General features: G+C 42.3%; 1 protein-coding gene across 1 annotated transcript in view; it reads right to left on the reverse strand.

Moving 5' to 3' along the window:
- Window positions 1-16205, reverse strand: part of SRP72 (signal recognition particle 72) — a 126233-nt gene extending 110028 nt beyond the window's left edge. The window contains exons 1-4 of the mRNA XM_033915692.1: window positions 15981-16205; window positions 8742-8862; window positions 1700-1823; window positions 1015-1158 (exon numbers count right to left, since the gene is read on the reverse strand). Coding sequence (XP_033771583.1) covers window positions 1015-1158; window positions 1700-1823; window positions 8742-8862; window positions 15981-16092 — 501 coding nt within the window. The 5' untranslated portion in view covers window positions 16093-16205. The remainder of the gene's footprint in view (window positions 1-1014; window positions 1159-1699; window positions 1824-8741; window positions 8863-15980) is intronic.
- Between the last annotated feature and the right edge of the window lie 7779 nt (window positions 16206-23984).

The raw sequence follows: 23984 nt of genomic DNA on the forward strand, positions 1-23984 counted from the left end.
ATACGAGACTGTGCAGCAGTGTAAATATAGGGACTATACAGCAAATTACGAACAGTAGTTTAAATATAAGTAGTTTAGTTTAGATACAAGTAATTTGAGTATAGGCTGAGAGTGGACTATACAGAAATTTAGGCAGAAGATTAGAATGGAGAAAGAAGGGTAGAGGTGGGGTTTAAGGGGGTTGGGTGTAGACTGAGGGTGACCTTTAGTTGAAGAGGAGGGTCTTTACCATTTTCCGGAATGTCATTAGTGAGTTCTGTAGTCTGAGTTGAGGGGGGAGTTGGTTCCAGAGTTGGGGAATGAAGTGGCTGTAGGAGCGTTTGCGAGCGGTTTCTGAGAGGAGGGACCTTCCGGGGGGAATGCATAGGCGTATCTCAGTTTCTGAGCGGAGGGTGGGGATGTAGATGGATAGCTTGGATTTTATGTAGGAGAGGGTGGTGGCATAAATTCTGCCAGATAGAATCCTATGGGGGGGGGGGAGGGCAAAGGAAGTCTGCCACTTCACCTCTCCCTCAAATGAAAATCTATGAGTTATCATTGCATAGGTACCCAGTGTTCTCATGACGAGAAGTGTAGAGCTAGCTGAAAAGGACTTTACAGGGTAGAATTCAGTAAAGAAGTAGTGAATCAGCAAGAGTATATTTCTTCCATAGCAATAGAAAAGCTGGCAGAACATCAAGCCAGCAAAAATTCCTGTTGCCCAATATACATAATTTAATTCAATAGCAACCAAAAGCCAGTAAAATACAGCTTCTCAGATCCCAGCTACAAAACATAATTAAGGTACCAGTTTAAAGAGATGAAAGATATATTTTACTTCAGTAGCTAAACCTGTTTGAAGCAGGCTTCTTAAATCTTTAAACAAAAAGCAGCCCAAGTTTGTATTTCCTTAGTTTTAGACTATCTTATTAAAGTTGATTGCTGAACTCAGAATTTTCCTAAACATCTCTTAGTGGAGGAGGAGGCGGGATTACATTTGTAAACCAATTAAGCATTCTCCAGGGGCAAGCTTACCGACACTACTCCTTCCCAAGTGCTCAGTGCTGCTACCACTGCAGACAGGTTGGTTTTCCTCTCCTCTTCATAGTCATCCTGGGAGTTGCGAATGAGATCCCGGTACACAGTCAGGCATTCATCATAGCGTTCCAATCTATACAACTAACGCCCAAATACAACACCACATCAGTGTCCTGAAGAATAACCCCCATCCCCAAGCACACTGTACTTCCAGCCTTGAAATCTTAAGAATTGTATTTTTTTAATAATCAAGAGTGTTACTTATGTGACAGATTTTGTAATGAAAAAACCAGAAAAAAGCAGGCCCAATTTTCCACAGAATATGGAGCAATTTTGTAATGAAGATTTCCATATTGTGCTTGCTCAGCAACCTGTCGACATCAAAGCAGTACGGGACAGGAATAGAGGTGTAGGTTTTACGATGTTGGGATTACTTTATGAGTCAATGTTACCAAAAGGAGGTACTAACTAGCAGAAAGTGGCTAGTTACCATTAACTAGAAGGTTACAGGCTACTCCTCTGTAGGTTTGGCACATATCAAAGAAACAAAATGCAGTGGACATAACCCAAAGTGTCTGAAGCTTTTACTGGAATTTAAACATTAATTTTTATTTTTTTTTAATTAAATGAAAGTTCAGAAAAAAATAATAATGAAAGTGAAAATACTGCCTGCTCTAGTTACCACTTGTCCATAAAGTTCCTTCAGCTTATCAGTCTGCTTGCTTGCATTCTCGATTGTCTTCTGTGCATTTTCGATCCTGTTCAGCCTGTACTCACAATAAGCCTTCTCAAAGGCAATCAGATCACTGCAGAGACAGAGATCGAGAGTCAGAGGATTGCTGGCAACATAAAGCTTTATGTTTTAACTGCTTGCTGGGTTTACTGCGCCACTGACATGGTCTTGCCACACACACATACAGTACTACTAAATAATCTCATAGCATCCATTTACAACCCAACCAATGCAACTCAGGTGCAGGAGGACAGCCAAAGGAAAAGAATACATTGAAGCATACTTCCACAAAAATTGTGGAGGCTAATTGTTGAAATCCATGGGAGACTAAGGTTTTTACAAGTAGCTGTAAAATTTATTTGCCTCTTGATGTGTTCCAGAAGCCAAGATGATCATGTCATCCAGAATTTGTCAGCTAAACTCAGTGGATATGAATGTATTAGAAATTATTTCAATTATAAATGAATGTTATTATTTGTTTGTAATTTATGTTTCTATTCTGTACTTTTTCAGTTTGATAAATCTTTTGAAATTAACTAAGCTAAGGAGAAATTAGGTTCTTACCTGCTAATTTACTTTCTTTTAGCTTCTCCAGACCAGTAGAGGTTAATCCAGCAGGTGGAGACTGAAGACAAAACTGCGAGATAGTACATAAGATATCCCCTTCTCTATTCTTATCAGTATGCCGAATAGCCAAGCAGAACCAAGAACTGAAAAACAGAAATAAACAACACTCCGAAAAGGAGTAACAACTAACGTACCCAAAATGCTGTTGGAAAATCAGAGGAGATATACCAGAAAGAAAATGTCCCCACAGCTTGCCAGCCGAGCCACAGCCGCTGTTCTTTAATACTCCCCGGCACTAGAAAAATACTAGAACCCGCAGCAAAAAACAAAACTGCCTGCGCAACAGCCCCAACAACACAACAAAAGACAGGGTGGGGACCTCTACTGGTCTGGAGAAGCTAAAAGAAAGTAAATTAGCAGGTAAGAACCTAATTTCTCCTTCTTTAGCACTCTCCAGACCAGTAGAGGTTAATCTTTATGAATGGGACATACCAAAGCAGTTCCCATCGTGGGAGGGACTCCTGAAGGGCCGATACCAGAACACGCTCACCGAACACCGCGTCCCGACGCGCCTGAACATCTACCCGGTAGTGTCTAACAAAGGAATGCAAGGAAGACCAAACCGCCGCCTTACAAATGTCCACTGGAGGCACGAGTGAAGACTCAGCCCAAGAAGCCACCTGACCCCGAGTGGAATGAGCCTTGAGAAACTCCGGAACAGGCTTCTGTCTCAGAAGATAAGCAGAAGCAATAGTCTCCTTGATCCAGTGTGCAATAGTAGCCTTAGAAGCACCAGCCCCCCTACGAGGACCCGCCAGAAGGACAAAGAGATGATCGGTTTTCCTGAGCTCCTGGGTCCGCTGCACATAAGAGTGAAGGACCTGACCGACATCTAACTTGCGCAGCTGTCTTTATTCAGAAGAGCCCTCCCGACTACCCAACACTGGGAGGACTACAGATTGATTGACATGGAAAGGAGAAACTACTTTTAGCAGAAAGGAAAGAACAGGCCGCAAGACAACCCGCTCCCTAGAAAACTCCAAGAAGGGAGCCCTACAAGAGAAAGCCTGTAGACGGGTCGAACATGGGAATGGGACCCTGCGTCAGAAGGTCGTCCAAGAGAGGTAAAGGAAGAGGATCCGCCATCAGATGCCTCACCAGATCAGCGTACATAGACGTCGAGGCCAACCCGGAGCCACCAGAACCACAAGACCCGGATGGCAAACAATGCGGGGAAGAACTCTGCCCACTAATGGCCACGGAGGGAATATGTACAACAGCCCCTCCGTTGGCCATGGTTGAACCAGAGCATCCAGACCCTTGGTCAGACTGTCCCAGCAACGACTGAAGAAGCGGGGTACCTTGGCGTTGCCACTCGTGGCCATCAGGTCCATCAGGGGCTGACCCCAAGCCTGTACTATCAACTGAAAAGCCACGGGGCTGAGACACCACTTTCCGGGATCTAAGGTTTGACAACTGAGGAAGTTTGCCTGAACATTCTCCACCCCGGCTATGAGCATGAGCAGAGCCGCCTCCTGCGCCACCTGAGCGCTCTTGGTGCCTCCTTGGTGCCCGCTGTGGCGTTGTCTGACAGAACTCTGACCGACTTGCCCAACAAAAGAGAGCGGAAGGCTAACAGTGCCAGACAGATGGCCCTGGTCTCCAACACATTGATCGACCAGGACGCCTCCTCTGTGGACCAAGTGCCCTGAGCCGAGTGACCCAGACACTGAGCCCTCCAACTGAGGAGACTGGCATCCGTGAGAAGCACTGTCCACTGAAGTAGATCCAGACTCACCCCCTGAACCAGAGGTCTGGAGCCACCACCGAAGACTGCAGCGCGCCAAGCCGCGCAGAGGGACAGGGACATCCAAACTGTGCCTCTGGGGCGACCACCTCCGGAGCAGAGCATACTGAAGAGGACGCATGTGGGCCCGCGCCCACTGCACTACATCCAGGGATGCCGCCATGGACCCCACTTGGAGAAAATCTTGCGCCTGAGGACACCGGAACGCCAAAAGGAAGCGAATCTGAGATTGCAATTTGCTTACCCGGGCTTCTGGAAGGAAGACCTTCCCCAAGGAGGTGTCGAACAGAACCCCAAGATACTCCAGATGCTGAGTCGGGACCAACCGACTCTTTTGACCACCCAGCCCAGCGACTGGAGAAACTCCACCACCCGAGCCATACCCGGGTGCTCTCCTGTAATGACTTTGCCCGAATCAACCAGTTGTCCAGGTAGGGATGTACCAGAATACCCTCTGACCACAAAGCCACCGCGACGACTACCATCACCTTGGTGAAGGTCCGGGGAGCCGTGGACAGGCCAAAGGGAAGCGCACAAAACTGAAAGTGCCGACAAAAGATCGCAAAGCGAAGGAAGCACTGATGAGAGGCCCGAATGAGAACATGTAAGTAGGCCTCCGTCAGATTGAGAGAAGTGAGAAACGCCTCTGGTTGAACCACCAGAATGACAGACCGCAGAGTTTCCATGCGAAGAGGGAATCTTGAGAGCCCTGTTTACCCCCTTCAAATCTAAGATGGGCTGAAAGGTCCCCTCCTTCTTGGGCACCACAAAGTAAATCGAATACCTATTGGTGCCTGAGGGGGCACTGGAACCACTGCTTTGAGATCTAGCAAGCGCTGAAGGGTCTGGCGAAAGGCCTGCATCTTCCATGCCGCCTGACAAGGAGAGTCTAAGAAAAGATCTGGCAGAGAGTGGGCAAACTCCAGAGCATAACCGTCCCGCACCACCTCCAGGACGTGATCTCGGCCCACCGGGGAAAAAAACTGCGTAGCCGGGCCCCCACCGGAACCAAAGGGGGCACCAGCAAGGAGTCATTGTGCAGGACGGGCAGCGGAGGAACCGGCGGAAGGATTCCCAGCCCCCCAACGGGCCCCCCGAAAGGACTGCATGCGCTGAAAAAACCGGCCCCAGGAAAAACCGGGAGCCCGGAAAGAAGCAGCCCCACGACCAGGGCGATACTTGCGGAACTCCCGCAGATGCCCCCGGCCAGAACCACCCCGAGATGCCGGGCGGGCATGGTCCTCAGGCAGGCGGGGCACCTTAGAGTCCGTCAGAGTCTGAACCAACTTATCCAAGTCCTCACCAAACAAAAAAGACCCCCGAAAGGGAAATTTGGTAAGCTTAGCTTTGGATGTGGCATCCGCCGACCACACGCGAAGCCACAAATTACGCTGTGTGGCCACGCCAAAAGCCATAGACTTGGCCGAGATCCGCATCAAGTGATAAAGAGCATCCGAGAGGAATGAGGCAGCCATCTCAATCTTCGCCACCTCCTGATCCACCAAGGACCAGTCATCAGACTCGCGATCCAGGACATGCTCAGCCCACCGAAACACGGCGCGAGCCACCAGTCCCCCGCAAATAGACGCCTGGACCCCAAAGCTGAGACCTGAAAATTCTGCTTAAGAATGGCCTCCAACTTATGCTCCTCGCAAGGCAGAACCGCCCTTAACAGGCACGGTATGCCACTTAGACATTGCTGAGACCACCGCGTCAATTACAGGCAACTGTAACGTAGCCCAATCCCCCTCCGGGATGGGATACAAACGAGCCAGGGCGTGCACCAACCGAAATGGCGCCTCCGGCATTTTCCACTGCGCCAGAACAATATCCCGAATATCCTGATGCATAGGAAAAGAGCGGGACACAGGACGGATCCCCCTAAGCAGAGGGTCCCCCACACACGGAGTCTCCGGTGGCGCATCTTCAAAACGCAACACCGATGAAACCTGTTGGATCAGGTCAGGGAGCTCATCCCTCTGAAAAATGCGCACCACGGACGCCTCCTCGCTGGAAGGCGGAAAACCCGACAACCCGCCGCCAGCGGACGTCCCCTCAAGAGGATCCTGGAACTCCTCAAAAGGGTCCAGGTCCTCATTCAGGCTGACATGCTCCTCAGACCAAAAATCCTCATCCCAAGTCACTCGCGGGCGCTTGGCCGAGGGAGGAGGAGGGGACGCCAAAGGAGAAGAGGGAGGCAAAGCCACAGGGGGCGCGGTGGAAACCCTACTCCCTGAAACCCCCGGGTGCATACGGGACCCCCAGTCACCTGAAAATAGGCTCTGCATAAAGAAAAAATTAAAGCGGGGGAAAAAACCCCCGGGGGTCCCAAGGGACTCCCTGCCACAGCAGGGGGAAGGTTACCTGAGGTTGCAGACAAAATAGAGGGGCCAGACTGAGAAAATGGCGAAGTTCCCGCAAAAAAAGCTCCCTCCATAGCCTGAAGCGGCTGGGAAGCCTGAACAGACTCAGCCACTAAAACAGGCAAGTCGTCCTTTGCAACCCGACCGTCGGCGGTTTGGGAAGTACGGGCTTCCCCACTGCTCCCTGCCAACTCGCGAGGCACCATCGGCAGGGAGCTCTGGGCGCCTGCAGCCGCTGCCGACGGAGCTCCTCCACTGCACAGGCTTGAACACCGCTTGCACAGGCCGGCCGCGAGTGCCTCGCGTCTGGAGCACAATGAGCACTTTTTCCCCTGAGAAGTGCTCATTGCTCCATACGCGACCTAACTAGAAATAAAGTGCTAGTTAGATGAAAAATACAGTAAAATACAATGTTCTTAAAAGGAAACAACCCTCCAGACCAGCACTATCTCAGGATTTTTTTTTTTTTTTCAGAACAGACTCCACAGGCTCTTGAAGCAATATGCCTTGCTTGATTTAGGGGGCAAAGCTTACTGCTGAGGCTCCTCTGAAAAAATGTGGGGCGGTGGAGGAAGTGGGGGGAGGGACCCTGCTCGAGACCCGCCAGGTTTGACACCCCCGAGGTCAGACGGACCACCAAGCTCTGTCCGGCTAAAAACAGGGACTAGAAACCCCCTAAACAAATTCCAACAGCCCTACCAAGGGAGAAGGGTACAGACCACTCAACACCTGCTGGAGACTGAAGTAGACTGATGAGAATAGAGAAGGGGATATCTTATGTACTATCTCACAGTTCTGTCTTCACCTGCTGGTCATGACTGGATATATACCCATTCGTAAAGATTAACCTCTACTGGTCTGGAGAATGCTAAAGAACTTCTCTTTCTTGGACTGTTACACTGAAATATACGAGCTCCAACACCATCCCTGAGCATACTTTCCACTTCCCTAGTATAACCATTTAAGCCTCAGATTGCAGAATAAGATCTGGCTCCACCGAGAACAAGATAGGATTTGAGAAAAACCTTTACTTTTTCAGGAAACTACTTATGAGTCTGACTGCAGATCACCAGGAACAGGTCGAGCCAGTCTTAGTTCCGCTTCCACTGCATCTCTGGAGAGGGGGTGGGGTAGGTTCGGGGGAGCATCCAATGGCAGGAGGGAGTGGGCATCCTCTTGTCTTTTTTTGGGGGGGAGGAGGCATCCCTCTGGCCAACTTTCGTAACCAAGGTAAGGGGGGAGGGGCAGGGGGTTGTTGGAGGTAAGACAGCGGAAGGGAGTGGGCATTCCTGCTGCTGCCGGGGATGGGGTGTTGTGGGAGGGATTTGCTTGGCAGCGGGAAGGAGTGGGCATCTCTCCTGCTGCCAGGGGGTGGGGGTGTTGGGAGGGGGTTACTTAACGACAGTGGCAAGAGGGAGTGGGCATCCCTCCCACTGTTGGGAGGAAGGGGTTGCTTGATGGTGGCAAAATTTTCTGTCAATGCATGAGCCAATCAGTGCTTAGGCACTTACCAGAAATTAAGGCTAGGACAGCTCAGACCTGCTGGAAAATTTTGTTCACAAATGTAGGACAGCGAGGTTAGGGAATCACTCGGTGATAACAGAGAATCGCCTAGAGTGTTCGTTTAAATATAAATGACCTTATTGTAATACATTTGCATGGAAGTCAGAGACTGATAGGAAGCTCGGAAAAGACCACAGTAAGCTGTTTTGATAATCTGTCACAAAAATACATGAACGCTAAACAGGCTGTAACCGGTTTAGCAAACATGTTAAAGTTTTGAGAATTTTCCCCTCATTCTTTTCAGAATTGAAATTCAGAACCAATGCAGAGAATCCACCCACTGTGCAGTTTAGAACCAGAAATATATTTACATTTATATGTACATTGAGCATTCCCTACAGACAGAGATGTGGACACAGAAGATTTGGAAATGTTCCCTGGTGCAGAAATTCTCACAAATAATATTTCCATTTCCCAAACCAATGTGAAATTGGTAAGAGATAAAGTTTCTAATACTCTTTGTCTTAAGTACAGAAGACAATGTGAAAGCCTCCAAGAACTATGCTCTTTTTGATCATGTCATCCTTTCAAACCCTGCAGCTTGGCCTATTAGGTAGGCAGAAGGCTCTTTTAGTTAATACTTATTAACACATGCTTGTGCATTACTGTCTCTAAGAGATAGGAGAATATCATGACCAGAAGATCAGGTCCTCCCTTCACCCGTATCTCCTCTTCTGACAAGGTACATTACCTGGTTAGCACTTTGGTGTGGCTATGAATCACATTGAGCGCTTCCTTGAAGCTTCCAGTCTGAATAAGACATACCACTTTACAGTGCAGTGCTGTCACATCTTCCTTGGTGACCTGCAGTACTAGAGAACAACAAAACATTTATACAAATTACTTTTTATTTTCTAATTTATTATTTGGTGTTATTTCCACACTAACAAATACATCCCCCCCCCAAAAAAAAAGGTCTATCAATACAAAGTTGTTGTTTTAAACAAAAGACAGGGAAAATGCTTGAAGTACCTGTATGTAAACTGCTTTAGAAACATGACAGCAGATAAAGGCCAAATGGCCCATCTACTCTGCCTATCCACAGTAACCATTAGCTCTTTCTGTCTGAGAGATCCTATGTACCTATCCCAGGCCCTCTTGAATTTAGACACAGTCTCTGTCTCCACCATCTCTTCCAGGAGACTGTTCTACGCATCTACCACCCTTTTCGTAAAAAAAGTATTTCCTCAGATTACTCCAGAGCCTATCACCTCTTAATTTCATCCTATGCCCTCTCATTGCAGAGTTTCCTTTCAAATGAAAGAGACTGACTCATTCACATTTATATTATGTAGGTATTTAAATGTCTCTATCATATCTCCCCTCTCCCGCCTTTCCTACAAAGTATACAGATTGAGATCTTTAAGTTTGTCCCCCATACACCTTATCACGAAGACCACACATCATTTTAGTAGCCTTCCTCTGGACCGACTCCATCCTTTTTATATCTTTTTGAAGGTGCGGCCTGCGGTATCCAGAATTGTACACAATATTCTAAATGAGGTCTCACCAAAGTCTTATACAGGGGTATCAATACCTCCTTTTTCCTACTGGCCATACCTCTCCTTATGCAATCTAGCATCCTTCTAGCTTTCACCGTCACCTTTTCAACCAGTTTGGCCACCTTAAAATCATTACATAGAGATATTTGGAGCATTGAGATTAAGCATCAAATTAGTGCGTCTCAATGGCCACGTATTTGGTCCTGGAGGATGAAGTGTACAATGTCTGCATCTATGAGGCAAACATGGTTTTTCCTGTTGCATAGAGCACTTTGGACCCCTGTTCGTTTACAAAAATTGGATTGCTCTAAGTCATTGTCATCTTGAAGCTGGAACTTTAGATCATTTATTGTTTTATTGTCCATTCATTAAGGCTTTTTGGGAGTCTATTTGGGATCAAATAAATTGTTTGTTAAAGAACCATGTAGCATTGTCATATGACACAATTTTATTTGGCATGTCTATGAGAGCTAAATGTCAAATATCTGCTAATAATAACAAGCTTTTATTGATATTAACAGGAGTTGCCATCCAACAAATAACACATAATTGGAAGGACTGTAAAAGACTGAATTATTGTTTTTGGTGGTCTTCAGTTTGTCATGTGTATAAAATGGAAAGAGCGTTGGCTGTTCAAAAAGGTTATTATAATAAATTTAAGGATGTGTGGGGACCTTTATTAAATTATAGTAATGAATAAGTTACACTTTTCCCAATCTTAATACACATGTGGATTTGAGTGGGGGATTTCTTGTTTTTCCATTAAGAATATATAGATGATTGTCGTAAGATATTATTTTCATGTGGTATATATTAGTTGTATATGAATTTGGGAGGGGGGTAGGGGTTAAATCTTCTTGGTGTATGATATTGAAAATTTTTCAAGTGATGTTGTATTATATTTGGTTGATATTTACTGTACACTTGATGTAAGTTTAAAAATGAATAAAGAAATTATTTAAAAAAACAAAAATCATCACATACAATCACACCCAAGTCCCGCTCCTCTGTCGTGCACATAAGTTCTTCACCCTATAAACTGTACCGCTCCCTCGGGTTTTTGCAGCCTAAATGCAAGACTTTGCATTTCTTAGCATTAAATTTTAACTGCCAAATTTAAGTCTTACCAATTAAATACAATTTTTTGAAGATATATACACGAGTGAAGGAGAACTGGCTGATACAGCATTGTAATGAAAGTCTTTTGAACATTCATCGAGTCCTGCATTTGAAGAGTGCAGATTTCAGTAAAATGAGAATGTTCCTGAAAAAAAATGGTGGGATGAGAGGATATAAAAGAAGTGGAAAGACTGTGGTCCAAGCTGAAAGGAGTTATATAAATGGCAAGTGACCAAACTCTATGTAAGGAAAGTTAATGAAAACAAGAGGAAAAGGAAACTGCTATGGTTCTCTAAACAGATGGCTGAAAAAATAAAGGTAAAAAGAGGCAGCATTTAAGAAATACAAAGGAACTCAAGAAGAGGAACACAAAAAACAATACTATATAAAACTCAAAGAAGGGAAGAGAGAAATATGATTGGTTTAAGTGCATGCAGAAGAAAAATGGCTAGAGAGATAAAACATAACATTATACTTATAGACCATGTTACCAAAAAGTTCTATGCGGTTTACAAAAGATTATAAACATTAAACATAATCGTATATTTGAATGAGTCAACTAGTCAGGTATTTAGAGAAAAGATAGGTTTAAAATAGGATTAAAAAGAAGAGACTAGACTCTTTTACTGTATATTGGAGAAAGGAGGAAGACTAAAAATGGAATTGTGAGACTAAAAGATGCTAAGAACTGCTATGTAAAAAGTGATGAGGAAAATGCAGACATGCTAAACAAATACTTCTGTGCTCACAGTAGAAAAGTCTGGAGAAATACCTCTATTAGTTGACAAAGTTACATATGAGAATGGAGAGGATACCATGCCATTCATAGAAGAGTGTTTATGAACAACTTGAAAAACTGAAGGAGGACAAAGCCATGGGACCAGATGGGATCCATTCCAGGATATGAGGGAGCTCAGAGAGGTTCTGGTGTGTCCTCTTAAAGATTTGTTCAATAAATCCCTGGTGATGAGACTGGAGAAGAGCAGATGTGGACTTTCTTCACAAAAGTGGTCACAGAGATGAAGCGGGAAACTATAGGCTGGTAAGCCTCATTTTGGTTATTGGAAACATAATGGAAGCATTGCTGAAGGAAAGGATAGTGGATTTCCTAGAATCTAATGGATTACAAGATCACATTTCAAGTTTATTTAAAACTTGATATACCGCTTATCAAAAGTCTAAGCAGTTTACAAATTAAGGCCCAGATTCTCAAAACTTTTAACGCCGTCGCTAAACTGTTTTCCGATGGTTTAGCCTGCACGCAATTTAGTGACGGATTATCAAAATGGCTTATCTCTGTCTTTAGTGAGGTTTCTAGCAGTCTCTGACATGCAAATGGGCTCTTCAGCATTGAAATGAGCACTCCGGTGGATTCTTAAAAATTGCCAACCATTTTCTAAAAGCAGCTTTGGCTTTTGGTGCCAAAAATAAGCGACTGGTTCAGGGGTGCCGTTTCAGTCACAGTACTGTTTTAAACCCCAGCATCGCAGTGTCAGAGACTGCTAGAAAAGCATTTTTGAAGCGACCACCCCACCCCTCCAGCAGCGGGAGATGCCCACTCTCTCTGGCCGCAAACAAGTCACCCCCTACAGCAGGAGAGATGCCTATTCTCTCCCACAACAAACAAACCCCCCCTGCAGCAGGAGAGATGCACACTCTCTCCCGCCACCAAGCAACCCCCCACCCCCACAGCGGGAGAGATGCCCACTCTCTCCTGCTGTCAAGTGACTCCCCCAAGCAGCAGAAGAGATGCCCATTCTCTCCCGCTGCATCACAACACACCCTTCTCCGCCTCTGACCCCTCTTCCCCCGTACCTTTAGCTATTCCCTCCAGTCAGCTGGCCCACCTCTTCCAAAATGGGCTTTCCCCTCCCCAGTGCATCCTGGAAGTGATAGGACGGGCCTTAGGAGTCTGGGTCAATCAGAGCCTCAGGCCCCTCCCCGGAGGCACCAGGAAGGGGGCTAAGGCTCTGATTGACCGGACTCCTAAGGCTCCTCCTATGGGGCATCTGGGCCAATCATAGCCTTAGGCCCCTTTCTGGTGCATCCAGGATGGGGCCCGAGACTCTGATTAGTCCAGGTTGTAAAAGGCACCTCATATGGGCCAATCAGTGGTGTTCTGTATTACTTATAGGCATCTAATTTCTTTTTTAACAAATACCCTGATACAGAGAATTATAGTAGCCAAGATATGTAATAACAAGAGAGTAAATTAGGATATTAAGTGATGCAGGTTCTAGGAGGGCTGAAATGGGCATATCATTTTTAATTTAAAGAAGCACTTTTGAACTACTGAACTGATATGCTGATGAAATATTAAGTTTGTTGTCTAAAATTACACCCAATAGTTTAATGTTTTTATCCATGTGGATTGGAGTTGATCTTATACAGAGAGGAGCTATTAAGTCTTCTTTATCATTATATGGGAATAAAAGTGCTCTAGTTTTGGAAATATTCAGAGAGAGCATGTTATCATTTAACCATCGACTAATTTGTTCTAATTTTTGATTCATTTAAATTTCAGCAAAGGTATGAGAAGTTGTATATCATTGGTGTAAGCAAAGACTGTGAAGCCTATTGATTGTGCTAATGTTAATAATGGTGCTAGAAAAAGATTAAATAGAATTGGGGAAAGGATAGAGCCTTGGAGGTACACCAAGGTTTTGAGTATAATCTTTTGATATTGATTTATCTGAAAAATATGGTTTCAAGGTAAATTATGCTAAAACAAATCAGATTGAATTCTTTGACTGGACAACCTGAGAACTGGATCAAGGACATATGCTAGATGTAATTTATTTAGATTTCAGCAAAGCTTTTGACACGGTTGCTCACAGGAGGCTCCTGAATAAACCTGATGGGCTGAAGTTAGAACCCAAAGTAGTGAACTGAATTAGAAACTGGTTGATGGACGGACACCAGAGGGTGGTGGTTAATAGAATTCACACAGAGGATGGAAAGGTGAGTAGTGGAGTGCCTCAAGGATTGGTTCAATATGTTTGTGAGAGACATTGCTGAAGGGTTAGAAGGTAAGGTTTGCCTTTTTGCAGAAGTTACCAAGATTTGTAACAGAGACAACACCTCAGAGGGAGTGGAAAACATGAAAAAGGATCTGCAAAAGTTGGAAGAACAGTCTAATGTTTGGCAACTAAAATTCAATGCAAAGAAGTACAGAGTAATGCATTTGGGGCTTAGAAATCAGAAGGAGCTGTATGTACTGGAGGGGTGAGAGGCTGATACGCACAGATGAGGAGAAGGACCTTGGAGCGATAGTGTCTGAAAATCTAAAGGCAAAGAGACAGTGTGACAAGGTGGAGGCTGTTCCCAGAAGGATGCTAGGCAGTATAGAAAGAAGCGTAGTCAGTAGAAAAAAGAAGGTGTTGATGCCATTGGTAAGACCCCACTTGGAGTATTGTGTTCAGTTTTGGAGATCGTATCTGGCAAAGGATATAAGAAGATTTAAAGCAGTCCAGAGGAAGACGAAGAAAATGGTAGGAGGTTTACGCCAAAAGACGAATGAGGAGAGACTGGAAGCCTTGAATATGTATAACCTAGAAGAAAGGAAGGACAGGGGAGATATGATTCAGACGTTCAAATACTAGAACAAAATCTTTTTCAGAGAAAAGTAAATGGTAAAACCAGAGGGCATAATCTGAGGTTGAGGGGTGGTAGACTCAAGAGTAACGTTAGGAAATTCTTCTTTATGGAAAGGGTGGTTGATACCTGGAATGCGCTCCCAAGAGAGGTGGTGGAGAGGAAAACGGTAACAGAGTTAAAAAGGGCGTGGGATGAACACAGAGGATTTCTAATCAGAAAATAATGGTATATATTGAAGAACTAAGGCCAGTACTGGGCAGACTTGCACGGTCTGTATCATGTATATGGCCATTCAGTTGAGGATGGACTGGGATGGTTTAGATGAGCTGGAGTAAGCTTCGACAGAGACTCCAATAGATGCACAATACTGGGCAGAGTTCGCAAAGGGGTGTGTGTAACAGGAATTCCCACTCATAGCTGCTCAGCTGATTGCAGCAGGGTATTCCCTTTCTGCGATCAGCTGATGGCAAGGGATCAGGTACGATTCTCTAACTGGTGCCTGTGTATGCTTCTCTGCTGCTGTAGAAACCGGTGTCCTATACAGATTTCCCCTTTAATGTTTTTATAGACTGTGTACTGAACAGGATCCGAATTACATACAAATTCAACTTAAGAACAGTTTAAAAAACAGAACCTGTTTTTAATCCGGGGGCTGCCTATATATGCCATCAAGAATGAGTCTTTCTGTAGAAAACCCATGATTTGAATCAAGTCTTTCTGACTAGTGATTTAAATACCAATTTAAATCAAATCCACTCTGCTCCAGAGTCTATCCTCTTTCAGCTTTATTCTACGCTTTTTCCAGAAGTATTCATGTATATTTATGCCACAGAAATAATCATACTTCCCCATATCCATTATCTCTTCCAACATATACACACCAAGATCTTAACACTATTCCTTTACAATTCACTGACCAGTTTAGTTGCCTCTGTGGACCAACTTCTTCCCGTGTACACCTTTATGGAAGGTGCAGTCCCCAAAACAATACATCAGACACTAATACAGATGCACTAACACTAACATTAAAACAAGAGTGATTTTGAGATAGTTTGGAAACACTGGGCTTGTGGACAGTTCTATTATAACAGACCATTAAGACAGGGATCTAGATGAAACACCTTTTTTTAACCTATAAAAATGTTTTAAGTATTGTATTTATGTATTACTTTTTATTGCCTCTATCCTATATATTTCCCAACATAAACAATTTTGATTCTTACTAGTTTCAAGGAAAGCGTTATAATGCTCTCAGCAAAAAAAAAAAAAAAAAAAAAGTTGACACACAACAGCTATATTTCTGGGTCGGGGAGATTATAGTTAGCACAACCTATGCAAATTCCAATTGAAACGTGGAAAGAACCATCGTATAAAGCTCGTGACTGCAGTGACATTAACGCCCCTCTCTCTACTCTATATCGTCACGCTACGGCTTCTCTCTTCTAATCAAGACACGCAAGAGAACAGCGCCCAACCAGATTCTACTACGTGGCTCAGCCGCCTCACAAAACGTCATCAATACGCTGCCAAACTCTTCAGGTGGTAACTGCGGCCGTCGATAGGAAGATAAACGCAAAATTCATTAGCGCAGCGAATGTAAAGCAAAGGAGAGGAACCCTCACCCTACTCATATGTAAAAAGACCACGCCTAGAAACTCCACAAACGATCAGATACCCTATCCTTATAGCCTGTCTCTCCCACCCACACTCACTCTTGTTGATCGACTTCAGGGCCCGCGTGAAGTCTCCGTTCTGCCCCGCACGGTTCACGTCGTTCCAGAGAGACGCCACTGATCCTCCGCCACCTCTGCTTCCGCTCGCCATCTTCCAGCTGCGAGCGCTCTACGCGTCTCCGCTCTTGCTATCCCCACTTTTTGCCTGAGCGCGTCTTATGTGCGTCACCTCTAATCTTCCCTCTTCCGTTGTCAGTTTCGGGTTGCGCACTATTTGTGCGTCACCACAGCACGTTTTGGCGTGAAACAGAGAAAGGTGTGGGTTAGAGGAGTCTGTGCATAGAATTGTCGGTTGGGATATCTAGTAAGCTGAGACATTTGAAATGCGATTGTGCACGAGTAGTGGGTGTTTAGATGTTACTTCAATAGGGCTAAAATTCTATGGAAGGTGGGATATCAGTCAGTGTTTCCATTGTTTTATTTTTTCCTATTTGGCTCGCTTCAGGCTTCCCGTGCCACTGACAAAGATCACGCTCCATGTCTGACCGCTTGGAAGAGAGAGGGGCGGGACCAAGCCGAACTCTTTTATTTAGTACAGACAACTTAATTGGTACAGTATTAATCAGCCAGCATTTTACTTCATGCGTGCAACGGGGTGAGGTGATGGAACCTGCTACGAAGTTTTCAGTGATAATAGAGAAAAGGCAGTGAGCAAAGTAGCAAAAGTTGTCAACAATGTTAATTAAAGTACTGAAGTAAAAGTATAGTGAAGAATACATTAAAACAATTATTACTACTAATATTTCTAGAGCAAGGGACAAGGGTTGACGCAGATGACCCGTTTAGTAATTTCGAGTTTACACCCAGCGGTGTCTACTGCGAGTTGTCAAAGCTTAAGGTTAACAAGGCAATAGGGCCTGACAACCTACACCCCAGGGTGCTCAGGGAGTTGTGTGATGTCTTGGCAGAACCGCTAGCCACACTCTTCAATCTCTCCCTTAGTACGGGTAACGTCCCGTTGGACTGGAAGACGGCTACCGTCATTCCACTCCACAAGAAAGGCTCCAAGATGGAGACAGCAAACTACAGACCGGTGAGTCTCACATCAATAGTGTGCAAACTAATGGAAACTCTAATCAAACGCCAATTGGATACGATCCTGAACGAGGAGAATCTACGGGATCCCAGTCAACATGGATTTACTAAGGGGAGATCCTGCCAATCCAACCTGATCAGCTTCTTTGACTGGGTGACAAGGAAGCTGGATGTTGGGGAGTCCCTGGACATCGTATACCTGGACTTCAGTAAAGCATTCGATAGTGTACCACACCGCAGGTTGCTGAGCAAGATGAGTTCTATAGGATTGGGCGACACATTGATGAAATGGGTTGGGAACTGGCTTGGAGGTAGGCTTCAGAGAGTAGTAGTGAACAGCACCCCCTCCGAAATGATGGAGGTAATCAGTGGAGTGCCGCAGGGCTCGGTCCTGGGCCCGATCCTATTCAACATCTTTATAAGAGACTTGGCAGAAGGGCTGCGAGGTAAAATAACATTATTCGCCGATGACACCAAACTAAGCAATGTAGTGGGCAAAAGCACAACAGACATAAATTCAATGTCCGACAACATGATGCATGACCTACTCCTACTGGAGCGCTGGTCTAGGTCCTGGCAACTCAGCTTCAATGCCAAAAAATGCAAAGTCATGCACCTGGGCAGCCATAATCCATGCAAAACTTACACCCTTAATGGCGAGATCCTAACAAGAACTGAAGCAGAACGAGACTTAGGGGTGATCGTCAATGAGAACATGAAGCCTGCCAATCAAGTGGAGCAAGTTTCATCCAAGGCAAGGCAAATCATAGGTTGCATAGGCAGGAGTTTCGTCAGCCGTAAGCCTGAAGTCATTATGCCATTGTTTAGATCCATGGCGAGGCCCCACCTGGAATACTGTGTGCAATTCTGGAGGCCGCATTATCGTAAGGATGTGCTAAGATGAGTCGGTCCAGAGAATGGCCACCCGGATGGTCTCGGGACTCAAGGATCTCCCGTACGAGGAACGGCTGGATAAGTTGCATCTGTACTCACTCGAGGAACGCAGAGAGAGGGGTGACATGATCGAGACATTCAAGTATCTCACAGGCCGCATTGAGGTGGAAGAAGATATCTTCTTTTTCAAGGGTCCCGCGGCAAAGGGGGCATCCGTGGAAAATCAGGGGCGGGAAACTGCACGGGGACACCAGGAAATTCTTTTTCACTGAAAGGGTGGTTGATCGCTGGAATAGTTTTCCACTTCAGGTTATTGAGGCCAGGAGCGTGCCTGATTTTAAGGCCAAATGGGATAGACACATGGGATCTATTCACAGAGAAAGGTAGGGGAGGGTCATTGGGGTGGGCAGACTAGATGGGCCGTGGCCCTTATCTGCCATCTATTTCTATGTTACCAAATGTATGTAGTGCTGTAGAGTCAGACAGGAGACAGTCCTTGCTAAAAAAAAATAAAACAACTAGGCTATATGAGTTTTATTGAAAGAAACTTTTATAAAATAATTATAGAGTATGTGACATTAAATCATCTTATGACAACACTGCCAGCAAATTCTCACATTTTGATCACAAATTATAATAAAGCAATATGAACGATGGAAGTGGTTTTGTGTTTTTATTAAACTGAGATTCAAATTTTGAAATGCTAATTACAAGTAGCAACTTCAAATGTTCATCAGATAACTTTGCCCTGTATTTGGACTTGATATATTTCATGCAATGAAAAGTTTGTTCGCAAAGATACGTTATCCCAACAGTGAAGATAAATTTATAAGCAAATTTCTTCAAAGTTGGAAACTGCTCAGAGTTCAAAAATTTATAAATTGATCAAGCTTCCTTCCTTGTATCTTTAATATGTTCATTTGCCTGAAGTTCAATAATTTCCATTGACTTGGGACATCGCCAAATCACAAGAACTCTGTTCAAAGAAATATGTGAATAAGTTAATACGCACCTTTAAATAAAAATTTATGCAATTACAAATTGAGTATTACACTGCACCACTGCAAGTATTCTTATGGACAATTAATTGTAACAACTAGTAAAGAACTTCCAGATTCAATTTAAAGATTAGTAATACTGCCAGAGCTACCTACAATGCTACGAATTAACAAGTCAATCAAGGCTGAACAAGTATGAAGAAATACCACAAAGTATACAATTACGATTCAGTATTAAATAAAGTTGTGAATAATATTAATATATGGAATAGCAATATATTTTGAACACAATTTTAATTAATGCATTAAAATCTATTAACACCCCATGTTTTGGGTTGTTTGGGTTGTTGTTGTTTTTTTTTTGCAGATTCTCATTGGAAAATTAGTCTCAACTGGTGCATTTGCACACAATTCTTCCACAGGCCGTACTTTGGAGACCCCTGGTCTAAATAGATAAGACAAACAAGATGCCAAGGTGGGGTTACAGGTGTGTGGGGGAGGGGGGATGGCTAATTTGCTGGCTAGGGTAGTGGGCAGTAAGGTTATGGATTGAAGGCTATATCAAAAAGGTGGGTTGTCAGTCTGCTTTTAAACAAGATAAGGGAAGGGGTGTGACAGACTCAAATAATTTATTCCAGGCATATAGGGCAGCTAGAAGGAACGAAGTCTGGAAGTGGTAGCGGAGGAAAAGGGTACAGTTAAAAGCAGCTTATTTGAGGAATGGAGCTCTTAGGGAGGCGTATAAGGAAATATACTAAGGGGCTGCGGCATGAACACACTTATAGGTTAGTGATAGTAATAGGAACTGTATGCAGAGGTGGATAGGGAGCCAATAAAGCGATTTGAGGAGAGGAATAAGGTGTGTGTGTAGTGAGATTAGCAGTAGATAAGTCATGCAGATGAATTTTGCACAGATTGCAGGGGGGAGAGGCAGTTCTGCGGGAGACCTGTTAAAAGTAAATTGCAGTAGTCGAGAGTGTGGATAAGGGTCTAAGTAGCAGTGGTGCATCACCCTATCTTTATCCTGCTGCCTCTGCAGCACACCCCTTCCCCGTACCTTTTTAATTTTAGTGCGAGCAGCCACAAAGTAGCTGCCCACATCAGCTTTGGCGCTCTCTCTGTCACTTCCTAGGTATGGGTACCAGAAAATGTCAGAGAGAGTGCCGAACCCAACATGGGCAGCAAGTCTGTAGCTGCTCATCCCAAGTTAATAAGGTACAGGGGAAGGGGCGAGCGAGCGGCAGGGGAAGGGGGACAGAGAGGAGGAGGGGTGCTGGCGCTCTGAGGAAGACTGCACCCAGAGCGGATCCCCCACTTGCTACACCACTGCCAGGTAGTGCCACGTAAAGAGGAAGTGACAAATTTTGGTGATGAAGAGATAGAAGCAACAGGCTTTAGCAATCTTTTGAGTAAAGGAAAGTCATTGCCTAGTAAAAGTATCATAACTACAAGGTGTGATCAAAATTACGGTGAATGTTTAAATAAAAAATTACATTAGTAGACACATTGCCGGGGGCGTGGCTTGGACGCGCATGGAGACGGTCGGATAATAGGAGAGCTCCGTACAAAAAGACCTTGAAAGAATTAATAAATCGTAAGAAATTGAAATTAAAAAAAAATTTATCTTGTCTCATGAGTAATAAAGAGGAAAAAAAGATGGCAACTGGAAAACAGAATAAAAATGACTTTGCGATATCCGGTAGCAGTAAGAGAGCAAAACCTGAACAGGAGAGCGGATTAAAAACGACAGATGTAGAGGTTATGAAAGAACTAAAAGAAATTAAAGAAATGCTCTCAATCATTACTAAAAAAGTTACTGATCTAACGGAAGAGGTTTCTACTCTAAATAAGAAGATGGATTTATTAGAATTAAAATCAAACAACTTAGAAGAAAGAATGTTGACAGTAGAGGAAGAAGTTAGATATAGCCAAACGGACAGGAAAAAAATTGAAATACTCACTAAAGAGCTGGAAGATTATTCGAATCGCGAAAGAAGAAGTAATGTCCGTCTGATTGGCTTGCCAGAAGGAGTTGAAAAAGGAAATCCGGTTTCATTTATTGAAAGTTTATTACCCAAGTTACTTCCGTTACAAACAAAGTTTCCCATAGAGGTTGAAAGAGCACATAGAGTGCCGTTAAAAAAAGCAGTAAATCAACACGGACCAAGACCATTTATTTTTAAACTATTGCGGCACCAACAGATCATGGAAGTATTACAGCTGGCAAAGAAAAACAAAGGTTTGAAATATCAAGACGCATATATTCATCTTGTACCAGATTTCGCTAAAAATACAGCTATAAAAAGGAAGAAGATGCTCAATTTAAGACCAAAGTTAAGAGACTTAGGAGCAAAGTATGGATTAGTATATCCTGCTAATATGAAAGTGACTATTGGCAATAAAACTTTAACTTTCGATGATGCAGAGAAATTAGAAAATTTTATTCAAAATCAAGATATTCCAATGTCTTCTTAAATTTAACTTTAATGATACATCTTTCATTTATATATAGATAAGTAAAATATATTTTTTTATTAAAGAATATTTTTGTTTTATAATGGAAGGATAGCAATGATTTGAAAAATAACGATATAGAATGTTTTTCAATCAACTCAAATATTCTATTAATGATATTCTTGAATGGAATTGAATGAAATCAATATTCCATAATGGAAGAGTTAAACATATTAAGTGATGTTACAATATATTAAATTTAAAGATATAATATTATTGTAAGCCCAATGGCAATGTAAGTTCAAATATGTATATGTGGGGTTGTTACCAATCGTTTAGGTCAGTAGAAACAATGATAAAGCATTTCTCTAAGTGGAATATTTATGTGAAAAAAACAAAAACAAAAAACGGAAAGATTATAATCCTAGAGAAATGAATTTATTGAAATTTCAATATAATTATGACCTATAAAAGAATATTTGTTAGTTTTTAGAATGGATATGATGGGAATATGATGATTATAAGATTAATAATAATTAAAATAATTAAATAAGATGTTTGTCGGGCGGGTGGTTTCTCCTATTGGGGAGGTTACTATGAAAGCACATGCTAAATATATGGATAGGAATGGTTTCAAAAATTCCGGAAGAAGAGTACGAGAAAAAGAAAAAAACTCATATAGAATTCAAAAAAACTCACATTCCCGAAAGACAGTGCGAAAGGAACTACGAACATTGGATATAACATAATTAACAGAAATACCAATATAGTTTCAAAACTAAATGAAGTACAATCAAAAGACATCGATACATCATATAACTGTTATATATTTACTTTCCAAAATGGATTAAAACTCAGCTCTTAGTGTCCTTTGGATTATATCGGGAAATGAAGAAAGAAGAAAGAAGAGGAAACGGAAGATTAGAAAAGACTACTACTTACAAGAACACAATTTGACTAAAACATTTTTGCTAATCCCTTTTTATAAAGGGATTCTCCTCTCTTCTACTTTTGAAGAGATCCGGTAAAAGATGAATATATAATATAACCTAAAAGGATAATGATATATGAAGATGGTGTGTGCTTCTGTGGTGGTTTCTTCCATGAGGGGGGCTCTCTGCTCGGGAATTTATCAGACGAATATCATTATGTTCCCATCATACATATAAAATGATAGTAATATATAAAATGAAATATAAGTTTTGATGTTAGCTATTTTTAAAGGTTTTTAAATGTAATAATATCATATTAACAAAAAAGTAAATAGAAGTACAACAGAAATGAAATTAATATTTTTTCCTTTAAATATATTCTAAGTTTCAAGGATATAATTATAAAATATGGAATCTTAGGTCTTCATTCATAATTGCAATAAATTTGAAATGTATTGTATCCTCAATATAACAATATATATTTAATATTATTTATTTGAACTTTATCTTAAATATTTAATGACTTAATTGATATTTTATATTAAGAAAAGGTCTTTATGGAGTGTTTTATTATCGATCTATGATGCGTGATTCCAAGTATACACAATTTTTAATTAAATGGGTGGGTGGGGAGGGAGGGAGGAAAAATAATATAAATTTTAGGGATAAGGATTTGAAAATAAGAAAAGAAATTTATGTTAAATATGTGCAGATGTCTGATCAAAAATTTTTATTAAAATTCAAATCAAAAATTACTTAATATACTAAATGGCGATCAAAATTTTTTCCCTTAACGTCAATGGTCTAAATCACCCTATTAAAAGAAAAAAAATATTAAGTTTTCTTCAAAAGCAAAATGCGGATATTTATTTCCTGCAAGAGACACATCTTACAGGGTTTGAATCTAATAAACTAATTGGGGGTTGGGTTTCCAAATGTTTTTTTGCTCCTGCTATAAGGAAAAAAGCGGGGGTAGCTATTCTTATAAATAAGAAATGTATAGCAGACTTTAGTTAATAAAATTTGATTCATTAGGAAGATGGGTACATATTAAAATGGATCTGAGAAATACAACCCTGGATTTATTCAATTTATATGCTCCTAATTCAAATCAAATGGAGTTTTTCAAAAATATTCAACAGATATTACTACCACTGGCTGCTTCTAATTTAGTAGTAGCAGGAGATTTCAATGCTGTAATGGATCCTATTTTGGACAAAAAACCAAGTAAAATTATGAAATCTTTAGGATTAGACAATTTAATACAATCTTGTAATTTAGTTGATATATGGCGTATCCTTCATTTTAATGATCGGGAATATTCTTTTTGCTCACAGGTCCATAAATCATTTTCAAGAATTGATTATATATTTGTTTCTAATAATATAGCACAAAAAGTGATAAAAGCAACTATTGATCCTATTATTATTTCAGATCATGCTGGTGTGTGGATTGATCTACAGAATGATATATCAGCTTATTCTAAACCAATTTGGAGATTTGATAATGCTCTACTTGCAGACATGAAATTTATAGAAGATATTAAAATAAAAATACATGAATTTTTTCAAATTAATAATTCAGATACTATAAATATTGAAACTTTATGGGATGCTTATAAAGCAACAATGAGAGGAAATATTATATCATATTCTGCATATATGAAAAAA

Source organism: Geotrypetes seraphini, chromosome 1 (genome assembly GCF_902459505.1).
Source record: "Geotrypetes seraphini chromosome 1, aGeoSer1.1, whole genome shotgun sequence".
NCBI lineage: Eukaryota > Metazoa > Chordata > Amphibia > Gymnophiona > Dermophiidae > Geotrypetes > Geotrypetes seraphini.